This window comes from Lampetra fluviatilis, chromosome 12 (assembly GCF_964198595.1).
Source record: "Lampetra fluviatilis chromosome 12, kcLamFluv1.1, whole genome shotgun sequence".
Taxonomy (NCBI): domain Eukaryota; kingdom Metazoa; phylum Chordata; class Hyperoartia; order Petromyzontiformes; family Petromyzontidae; genus Lampetra; species Lampetra fluviatilis.
This window is the reverse complement of record NC_136286.1, coordinates 7,165,854-7,178,089: the sequence shown is the minus strand read 5'-3', so window position 1 is coordinate 7,178,089 and position 12,236 is coordinate 7,165,854. Positions and strand designations below refer to the sequence as shown.

At 38.7% G+C, this 12,236-nt stretch overlaps 1 protein-coding gene across 1 annotated transcript in view; it reads left to right on the top strand.

The window, feature by feature from the left end:
- CCDC186 (coiled-coil domain containing 186) overlaps positions 1–11,654 on the top strand; it is a 33,442-nt gene extending 21,788 nt beyond the window's left edge. Inside the window, exons 14-16 of the mRNA XM_078861525.1 lie at positions 724–943; positions 2,501–2,720; positions 9,739–11,654. Coding sequence (XP_078717651.1) covers positions 724–943; positions 2,501–2,720; positions 9,739–9,819 — 521 coding nt within the window. The 3' untranslated portion in view covers positions 9,820–11,654. The remainder of the gene's footprint in view (positions 1–723; positions 944–2,500; positions 2,721–9,738) is intronic.
- Positions 11,655–12,236: the final 582 nt, after the last annotated feature.

Below are 12,236 nucleotides of genomic sequence, written 5' to 3'. Positions count from 1 at the left end.
CAAGTTCCCAACCGGGACATGCATGGCTGTAGAGTTTGTGTTACAACATGACTGACTGAATTATTTTAACAAGGTTATGTTGTGATTTCCTTGGACCATATCACCCAGAATGTGCCCGATCTCGGAAGCAAAGCAGGACTTTTGAGCCCTGGACTGGACAGTGCTGTTATGGGCTACCACCATGTATAAAACAGGTGTTGCAGGCTTTGTGGCTATGCTGTGGACAGCATTGGGCGGTGAAGAAAAATCCATTCGTACTGGTATTATGCTCGACCATTTATGCTACCAGCCTTAACCAACCTGCACTCAGCAGTGTGGTGAAGTATGGTAAAACAACCCCCACAATCCATGCATCACAGTTTGCGACTGCTGGATCTTTGCAAGGATCTCTTCATTTCGATGGCATGATGTTAACTCCCTTGCCAGATATGCAGGAGGTCCGGGGTTCGATCCCGACCGTGATACCTGTATATTTGGAGTTTGCATGTCTACCTACTCGTGGTCATGTGGATTTTTCTCCACGTCCTCCGGTTTTTCCCTCAACATTTTGAATCCGCATGCATTTATAGTATTTGGCTGCTATAAATTTCCACATTTGTAAGCTACTATAATTTGTGGCCAGGTCGCTTCTCAAAAGGAGCTATATAGCTCCGTGGGACTTACCTGGTAAAAATAAAAATAATTTAGTTTCAGTTTATCTCCCTCATCTCGTCTCCCCGTCAGGCTCGCTGAACGTGCGCGCAGGTGGCAGTCGCGACGAGGGCTTTTCGGAGGCGGCGGGCTCCAGCCCCGGCACAGCCGACAGCTTTCCAGAGGTGGACAAGAGCGTGCTCATAGAGCGCATCGTACGCCTGCAGAAGACTTTAGCCAAGAAGAACGAGAAAGTGGAATTCCTGGAAGATCACAATCAACAACTCCTCGAAGAGCTGCGCAGGAAGACCAAGTGAGTGGCTTGATTTCGGTGCAAAAATGTAACTAATCGAAGCCAATTGTGATGTTTAAAGATAGAGGTTTGTGTGGACGTTGTATTTCATAAGTGTCCACCTTGATAATTGTTTTTTTACCCTTTTATCTGGCAACAAAACTGACAACTTTTTTACAAGGAGTCATGTTTGCATTAACCACAATACTTGCGGTCGGAATGCAAACAAAAAACACAACTCTGATCATGTATGCACTGTCCTTGAAATTGATTGATCCACACCCAAGACAGCTTTTCTTAGAGCCTCGTCTCACATGGTGTTGGACCAGATGACGCCAAAGGGCGTCACCATGTGAGACGAGGCTCTAAGAAAAGCTGTCTTGGGTGTGGACCAATCAATTTCAAGGACAGTGCATACATTATCAGAGTTGGGTTTTTTGTTTGCATTCCGACCGCAGGTATTGTGGTTAATGCAAACATGACTCCTTGTAAAAAAAAGTGTCAGTTTTGTTGCCAGATAAAAGGGTAAAAAAACATTTCGATTTAAAGCTTTCGTGACTGCAGGGATTCATCTTCTTGGTTCTTTCGGTAAAGTCACGTAGAAGGGAAGTAGTAGACAGACTCTGTCTACTTGACGGACCTGTTCTCCACCTGAGGACGGCTGCTTGCGTTGTGGCCCAAACATCGTCAGAATTATTTTATTATGTTTTATTTTTATTATTTTATTACTTCCCTCTACGTGACTTTACCGAAAGAACCAAGAAGATAAAAAAACAATTATCATATTTTGCTACTGGCAAAGGAGGTTCCAATGGTGTCCACCTTGAGTTTAATCTGTTTGGTTTTATCGTTTCCAAGCATTTGTGAGTCGCAAGTAAAAACATTGCATTTAACATGTGATGTGCTATGCTCCCTGCCTTTATCAAACCGCACTCACCAGCATGGTGAAATATAGTTCCTTACCAGTGTGGTGAAGTGATATAAACTAATTCCATGTATTTCTTTACATTGACCAGATTACAAATTTGTTGGATATTTTGATAATTTTATGTAATTTGCCTTAAACATGTAAAAACTATACTTTTTATGAATGCCCTTATCATTCTAATAACTTTTCACTTCCTTTCAAATGTCATTTTTATTACTTTGTAATAAATGCAGCATTCACAAGGCTAGTTTGAAGTAATAGTTTAAAATATCTTTTGAAAAGTAAATTCGATTTCCAGCACCTGAATTTATTTTGTGTCTGTAGTCAATGGAGTTTGTGTTTTTTTTATCTTTCACAGTATATTATTACAAATTTTAATAGTGTATGTAAAGTATGATTTTTTGTGCTCACAATATAAGAACGAAATGCTATTAAATTTCTCCCTGCCTATATTATTCAAAGAACAAACACCCACATTGCGATAAATTTTGCTTGACCTTTCAGTCGATTACAAAGCATTTTATGCGAGCCAACCACCAAACTTTCCATATCAAGGTTACTTGAAATATAATCACTTTGTTCGATTAACTCCATTACATTATTAGAGGTGTATGTGCTTAGCACACAGTTGATGTTGTTCTCCGTTTCAGGATCATACACAGTTACATAATGCGCGAGGAGTCGGGGGCCCTGTCCTCTGAAGCTTCGGACATGAGCAAAGCACAGCTTTCGCGCAAGGGGGGCATCATGGCGTCAGTGTTTTCGTCGCAGCCGGCCGACAGCACCATGACACTGGAGCTGTCTCTGCAGATCAACCACAAGCTGCAAGCAGTGCTCGAGGACACAGTCCTCAAGAACATCACCCTCAAGGTATCTGGCATAGACATCCTCAAGCCATGGCCTTTATAAAAAAAAAATCGGTTCCCTTGCATAGTGAAGGTTTTTTGCAGCATTTTGAACCTGTGACTTACAAAGTGAAGAGCGTGTTATTTGAGAGCTATTTTGGGGATCTATATTTGAGCTTTTATCGTGTAACATGAAACACATTTCATCAGAAGCATTCTCCCATGCAGGTCATGGTACTATTTTAAAATATGCTTCAAGTGGAGGGAGCAGTAGTGCAATCATGGTATAGTAATTTGTGCACTGCACCATGATCCCAGCTAATCGGCTGAGTTGTTTTTCTAACTACGGCTAACATCAGAGACTAGTGATGTCTAAACTAGTCCTGGGCCCCTCCCCACCAGCGTGGTGAAGTATGGTCAAACAGACCCAAATGACTGGCAGGACATGAAGAGACATCCAAAAGTGGATTGACAAGGGATTCAAATTATTTTCATTATTTCATCATTTTATAAAAGGCATTTTCTGTCTGTCTGTCTGTCTATCTGTGTGTGTGTGTGGACACAACTTGCGACGGTTTTAACTCGCAAACCATGGGGTTTATGTTTCAAAAAAGTACCCAGATACCACGCGACAAGCCCCGTGGTGAGCCTGCGCTATTCGTGTTTCACATCCGTCAACTTTACAGTAGTTAAATTAACAATTTAGTACTATTTATTATTCATAATCAACGATTTTTGGGTTTAGATCGCGTTATTTATAAATGTGTCGTAACCCTCCACCACCCGACACGGCCAATCAGTAAAAAAAAAGTGTCACGTTGACAAAAGACAAATAGTTCACTGCTTTAGCCCACCGGTGTGTTGAAGCGTGAAACCACAACATTTACAATTTGAGTTGTACGACGTTTCGCTGGTAATTGCATCCAGCATCATCGGGCAATTCGCCAGAATGGTGAGGCTCTGCTGTGTCTCCCGTTCTTATATAGAGCAGCAGCAGGGTGACGTCATCATTAACTCATTAACTCATCAGGTGCAAAGATTTGAGGGGGGGGGTTATTGTAATTATATACTTGATTAGTAATAAGGCTATTGTTACGATGCGAGTTGTAGATTAGTAATCATTTGGAATGTGTTCTATTGTGATTATGCTACATTAATAATCAGTTAGTGCTTGTTTCCCTTATAAGGAATTGTAATGCATCTTATTTAATAATACGCTTCCAGGCCGCACTAAGCCTGTAGCTGTCTGAGCGATTAAAGTTATTTCTGTTTCTCTCAATCTCAATGGATTCTCTAATTAGTCTTTGCCAGTAGTAACTAGTTTTACACAACACTTCAACGTTGTCAAAATCAATTGAGTGTCCCTGTTGACAAGCATGTTCTGCCACTGCCGACAGTTGTGTTTGCGATAGTTTAATATTTCTCTGGTGTTCTTTTAGTCTTACACTAACGTTACGCCCTTAGTGTAAGACTAAAAGAACACCAGAGAAATATTAAACTATCGCAAACACAACTGTCGGCAGTGGCAGAACATGCTTGTCAACAGGGACACTCAATTGATTTTGACAACGTTGAAGTGTTGTGTAAAACTAGTTACTACTGGCAAAGACTAATTAGAGAATCCATTGAGATTGAGAGAAACAGAAATAACTTTAATCGCTCAGACAGCTACAGGCTTAGTGCGGCCTGGAAGCGTATTATTAAATAAGATGCATTACAATTCCTTATAAGGGAAACAAGCACTAACTGATTATTAATGTAGCATAATCACAATAGAACACATTCCAAATGATTACTAATCTACAACTCGCATCGTAACAATAGCCTTATTACTAATCAAGTATATAATTACAATAACCCCCCCCCTCAAATCTTTGCACCTGATGAGTTAATGAGTTAATGATGACGTCACCCTGCTGCTGCTCTATATAAGAACGGGAGACACAGCAGAGCCTCACCATTCTGGCGAATTGCCCGATGATGCTGGATGCAATTACCAGCGAAACGTCGTACAACTCAAATTGTAAATGTTGTGGTTTCACGCTTCAACACACCGGTGGGCTAAAGCAGTGAACTATTTGTCTTTTGTCAACGTGACACTTTTTTTTTTACTGATTGGCCGTGTCGGGTGGTGGAGGGTTACGACACATTTATAAATAACGCGATCTAAACCCAAAAATCGTTGATTATGAACAATATTGGTCGCGAAAGCCTACGTGTTAAACTATTTATTATATTACTACGTTGAGCACGCACCAAAGCACGCATCTGCGCATGCGCGATAAAGCTGACCGGTGGTTGCCCTAGAAACGCACACACGCAATCAGTGGGGGGTGGGGGGGGGAGGGAATTCTTATTCGCGTTAGAAATGCTAAAATAATACACACAACGATGAGGTAAATTCTTCACGTGTCATGTCCTCTTCTCCCCCCCCCACCCCAATGTGTGCAGTTACTATTACTACTATAAAGTTGGTAGATTCTACTACTATAGTCCGTAGATAACTACTGTAGAGCGGGCGGGGGGGGATGGTGGGGGGGGTAGCGGCCTAGTCCCAGCCTGCCAAGGTACCACCTCGGCCGGCTGGGCAATCGAGGCAAGGCCGGGGGGCTCTGCACGGGACTAGGCCTCACCACTACACTTTGTGAAGTTAGTACTGTTATAGAGTCGATATATACTATTCTAGAGTCGATATATACGACTATAGAGTAGGTAGATACTACTGTAGAGTTTCTAGTTACTGCTACTGTACTGCAGGTGGTGGGGGGGGGCGGTATAACAGCCCAGCCCCAGCCTGCCAAGGTGCCACCTCGGTCGACTGGGAAATCTTGGCGAGGCCGGGGGCTCTGCACGGGACTAGGCCTCACCACGGCACTCTGTTAAGTTTGTAGTTTACTGCTATAGAGTCGGAAGATACTACTACAAAATCTGTAGATACTACTGTAGAGTCGGTAGATACTACTGCAGAATCGGTAGATACTAGCAGCGCTCCCGCCATGTATTTTTTCCTGCTTCAGCAGTTCTCACCTGATGACGATTGCTTGTGTTGCGATCGACAAGTCGTGATATTGTGATTCTTTGTTTTATTTTATTATTATTTTTCTATCTACGTGGCTTTACCGAAAGACCCAAAGAATATCTATTCACCCCCCACTTTCTATAACTTGTTGGACTTCTGCAAGCCTCTTATAATTTTGTTGACAGACAAATGGACAGACAAACAGAACACCAGGCTTTCACAATAGCTAAGTATTTGTGTATGTATGTTATGTTTTAAGATAAGTTTTGAAATCTATTTTTCCCCCTGATAACGCCGAGTACTTCCCGCAAGTTTATATAACTGATGAGACTTAAGTAGGTATTTGAAAAATAAAGATATTTTTTGCATTAAATGTGAACTTTAGTTATATTAATATAATATACTAATTATATTTTGAGGTACCGCATTTTTTATCAAAAATAGCATGTAACAATGTCAAATCATTTCTTAATATGTTACTATATTTTACAGATACATTTTTATAGTTTTAAATTAAAACATAATACATCATAACTTTCCCAAGAAAATAATTCAGAGATCTATTACGTAACTACATGCACATTTTGTCCAGCAAAGTTGGAGCAGCAGAGAATTTTAATAGCATTTAACCAAAACTCATTTTATGACATGAAAGGACAAGCCCGTAAAGGACCTCTTGGGCCATTGTGACGCTAGAATGTGCCACCATAGCGACGCGTCATTGGCCGTCGCTCTTGCGTAGCAGGTGCTAGCGGGGCAGTGTACCTAGTTGCTCATGCGTACACCACCAACGTCATCGTGGGTCCACGAATCCCTGCAGCGGAGACGCAGGAGGCCCAGGGAGAGCTGCATTTCACATCACGGAGTTTCACATCACAGAGAATCGGACGAGCGAAATGCAGGCGGCCAGAGGATGGAATTGAAGGCAGAGTAGCAGACGAGCAGGGTGGTACACACACTGAAACTAACATTGTAAGTTCTCACGCAAAAACAGTGCATTATTCATTGAAAGCTGTTTCAATAAAGATTATCAACTAAGCAACTCGGTGAGTAGTAATTATGTGTGTAATTAATTAACATGATTTATTTGTAGTGCTAGCATTTAGTAATGTAATGGTGTTCGATTTTTTATTTTAAAAAAAACAAGGTTTTTGTTTCAGTGTGGTTCAAAGTCAAAGGGACATTCCCAAGACACAGGCACGAAAGCTGATCATTATTGATGGTTGCACTATACCTATTTTCATAATGCATCATTCGTACCAAAAGGCAGTGTTATCCCTCCATCGCCAATTTTCTTTTTACAGCATTTGTGATTTAGTTTTTTTTTCTTTAGCCACAGTTCTTTCAAAACAAAAGGTGTTAGATTCCAAAGAACACAGGATGAGATGTTACTATCCTTTGTGGGGTAAGATTTGAATGGGTAATTGTAGGTTGTCATGTGCAAAACATTTTAATTGACTTCACTACCTTGAGTGGAGGGCAAATATATTGTGATGCCACAATTATTGTCCATTTTGCACATGTTAGAAGTTTAACAGTGCATGCTTTGTGTTAAATTTATCATGAAATTTTACTCCGTATTGCGAGTATTTGTGCAGATTACTAGTGTGCCGACAGCATGATCTTTAAAGAGATTGCTCTGATGGTCAGTGGAAACTGCCTGTCCTCACAGTAACCAAGGCGTCTCTCGTTGACAAAAGAGTAAACAGCATAAAAGCTGCTGACGTCAAAAAAAGCACACAAGTAATTTGCCGAGAAGTCATTTTGCTGCGTGCTGCAATAATTCACGTTTCTTGTGTGACTCTTAATTGGTGGGGAATAAACCCACAGTCACCCCCATGATTATAAAACTCAAATCGGGCGCCTGCACAAGGATACAGGGGACCTTTTGATGACTTTGCTACTTTAGCACACACTTTGGCACACACTTTGGCAATGTTCCCAAGCAAATTGTCTGGTGGTTATGGTGTCTGGTAGGTGCCTCTGCCAGTGAATAAATTTAACCGGCAGGAAACGCGTAACAAGATGCATGCATGACATTCTCTTCTGTAAATGACTTCCTTTTTCAATTAAATATAGCCAGCCTCTGCTCAGCTCCTAAAAATGAGCATCTGCACCTGTCAGATAATTTATATAAATTGTTGCATTCATTCTTTTTTTATGGATAGCAGAATGAAACATGGTGTGTTAAAAAGTAAGCATGGATTTAAATTAGAATTTTTTTTGCATACTTCATTGTACAATTTTTTAATTTACATATCTGCCATAAATTAGCATTTTGCTTTAAATGCATAGCAAGTGCTGGTGCAAATGAATTTCACAATTTTTGCATCACACTGGTTTTGTAGATACTGTTTTTGCATCGCACATTGGTTTTGCAGATACTGTTTTTGCATCTACTATATTGATATACACATTATAGGTGTGTCGCGGTGCATCGATTTATTAATTACAATAGATTCTTACCCCCATGATACAGTCACTGTTATCGTACGTGTAAGAGTGGATTCGTTAAAATGAACAGAGGTATGCAATACATTTGCTTGACCCCTCCAGCCAAAATGCACAACAGTGTAAAACAGTTATTAATTCTGTACATATATCGCAACCTTAAATGGCAAAAATTCATTGAATCATGATGGGGACATTAATATAGCCCTATTTTATGATTCTTTCGATAAAGTCACGTATGTATGAAAAAAAATTGACGATTGCTTGTGTTGCGATTGAAACGTTGTGATATTTGTATTATTTATTCACTTTATTTTCATTGTTTTTCCTATCTACGTGACTTTACCGAAAGAACCCTAGAATATGAATTCCTGCAGTCACGAAAGTTTTAAGTAAAAAATTAATATAACCTTACTACTCTTTGTAAAATCACAATACTAGCCTGGCATGCCTATAATTACGTACTAAAAAATACAGAAGTGATTGCACATCAATGGCAATGTTATTTTTATAATGTAACATTTAAAAACATAAAAGAGCCACAGTTGACCCCACTGATATCCTGAACCCATGAAAAAATTTTGCTTTGGATTACTGTGAGGTTTCAATTTTAGCCTTTGCAATATGCAAGCAATTCATACTGGACCTTCGAGGACATGAGTCATTGGTCTTTTCCTTGCATATCCGTACTGTTGTGTAGCTGTTCCCTTGAACTTTGTGCAGCACAGGTTACCAGACTCTCAAGAGATATTATTCACAAACATGATATTCTAATAATGCCATTAAATACGATACATTGTGTACCCTCCAGGTCAGCCTGCCCGGATATGTGTGGTTTGCAGTGCTATGGAAGGGACAAAAGAGCAAATTATGTTGTTGGCTATGTTGAGAAATGTCCATCAATTTTTTGAAATCTGAAATGATGTTAAATCTGAATTGTTTTTTTTTTCATTTGGATGAGTCGACATTGTTTGGTGATGATGGTCTGCCACATTTCATTCAGATTTTCACACTGCAGGCCTGGCTATTAAGGCTTTGGATGTTGGCTGAAAGTGTTTAAGCTTAATGGCTTTTGCCAAATGTATCCATGCGTGGAATGTAAAAGTCTCCAATAACTGCCGTACTGTCATTGCGAGAAGTCTCCATATTGTTGAATTTTTTTTATGACCCTATTCATCCCATTAAAAAATTGTCTTACAAACGGCAAAGAAACCATTGTCAAAGTACAGCGTTGGTATTAGAGAAAAGAGTGTATCATTCGTGAATGTGCTCTGACATATGTATCATATTAAGTTTGTTTAAGTCTTCAAAAGTGAGATTTAAAATGTTTTTTTTCATTATTTACTACAACGTACGTTAATAAGTAACTTAATAAATGTCAATATATGTTCTTCCTATACTGTCTAAAATCAGCTTCAACAGTGCATGATAGGTATTCCTATTGGTTCCAGAATTTTACTAGTGTGCACTTCCTTGTGTCTTTGTCGATATATTTGTGCCCGTATAACGATCCATCACAAGCTGATTACTGGTAAACACTGAATGACTCATTATCTTTGTTGTTTATTTTCAGGAAAACATGCAGACCCTTGGTAAAGAGATTGAAAGACTCACAAAGCTTATAGAAGAACATCAGACAAAGAATCAACCCTAAATCAGCATTGCTTGTGCATAGGCTGGTAAATGTCTTACGTGCAAGTACTTTGATCTCTGAGCTCGGTACAACGACTTCAGTTGAACACAAATGATCATGACGTGTATTTCAGTTTTATAAGCACATTGCTCTAAATCGTGTTTGCTATAATTGCATGGCTGGAATTCTAAGTTAAATTCATTCTAACTCTAATGTGAAAGATGTATGCGTGTGATAATTGAATTATATATATTACAACAAAAAACATTTTGCGTTTTAAGGTTATTTTCCATTGCAATGTGGTATGTTAAATTATATTATTTACTGCCAAAGATGCACTGTATAAATTAAGGTGATGAAATGCAGAGCATTCGGTGCATATTTGACTTTCTCAATTATTTCTGTCGTAAAAATGATTCGTTATTATCTATTAGAGGTTTTCCACATCACATGTACATATCATGCCACTGGCTGCACAATATTTTCGCATCAATTGGTGTGGATTCGCTGCGCCAGTTTGCTACACAAATCCAGTGTCTGCTGCTGCTGTACACTAATGTTGTCGGAGCTAATCACATGATGTCTTTACTGCAACATTATCTTGTTTGTGGGCACTGGCCTGTAACGTGACACTCCCAAGAATGCAGTTCACCTACCCTCACTGGCTAACTTGCAGATCCAGTGATGCAAATCATTCCATGAGTTCCCACCATGTCATGCCAGAACATAGTGTCGTGATCTCCTCACATGGATAAACTGTAGAGTGACTTACTGATCTCTTGTGTACTTTCTAATCTCTTTCAAGTGTAATAGTGCATTCATAATACCATAAAACATATGAAGCCAGTCACCCATGTGAACTGCATCAACATACCATCAACCAAATGTGTGTATTTTTAATGAGATATATGTATAATATGTATATATAATTGAGATGCTGGTTATAGTTGAGTAGAACATTATGAACTGTAATATTTACTTTTTGTTGGGAAGAAAATATGCTTTGCGTACTTTGTGGCAGACATGTGGACATTGCCTTGAACGGGCAACGGCTCCAATCGTTCTCAACCAAAGTTACTTCCCTTTTCATTCTGTTGCCAGTGTAAGATGATAAGAACCATTTATATAACGAATTCTAAATATAACAGTAGGGGACGGCATGAATTTAATGTGACCATCTGAAGAATCTTAGTGCCAACTGCAAAACCCAAATTATAATGCCTTGGCCATCATATGGATAGCAGGTTTTTTTCCCAAGCATATTGTGCTCTTGCCCCAATTGCTAGACAGTTTTCCAAATAGTTAAGTCATATTTTTTATCATATAAGCATATTGTCCAAGTAATGGTATGTGCCAAGTATCTGTTGTATAAAAGTGACCATAGCTCCTATTAATGCGGTATTGTCTACATAAAATAGTAAATTGATGACCTGTTTAAATTATCCCCAACATTGTTAACAATGCATGCTGCACATCCATGTAGGTAGGTGTGATATGTGTTCATGTACACTTACGGTTTATTTTAAATGTTCTTTGTGTTGTGCAAAATGTATGTGTGCGCGTCTGGTTCTTTATGTAAAATTTATGAACATAACCATTTTTGATTCAGTTTTAATTGTACCTTATCTGTATTTTAGTATGTTGAAGTTCGCTGTCTTTCATGCCCTGCAAATATCTATTGGTTTTACAATAATTATGAAATGTTAACATGAAAGCATTTTTGTCATTAAGTCACATCGTAGAGAAATAAAACATACTGTATATATGTATATGTGTGTATAAATATATACAGTATATACATTTACACATGTGTAATGTACATTGTTTCTTAACGTGTTCATTCTTGTATGTATATATGGAAATATCGTTTAATAAAGGTTTTCATAACTTCATTGTGCAATTGTTTTTATTCATGCGCTTAATGTAATTATTTGAATGTATTGCGATGTCATCATTACGATGTGTATTTATCATCAATGTGCATTTATCCTGTCAAACACAACCGGTTTTGCAGTCACCCTGGACACTCACTGTTTGAGCTGTTGCCATCAGGCAGACGATTCAGATCAGTCAAAACAAGGACAAACAGATTCAAACAGAGCTTTTATCCTACAGCGATCACCACACTCAATAATGCTAATTAATTATTAAGTAATAGTATTTTCAATTGACTGTGAAATAGAGATGTGCAATGACAAAATGTAACCGTATGTGGGTATACTTGGGCTGTTTTTATATATAGTATAAATTGATTATCTTTCATTTAATTTTATCTTTATTTTCTTGTTTTATTTAATTTAAATTTATGAATGAGGCCCTGACTGGTGAGCATTTTAAATTTCGTTGTACTGGTGACAATGACAATAAACGATCTATCTATCTAATGTGTTCATATGCCCTGTCATCGGACTACTTTATACAATTTGAAATTGAGTTTA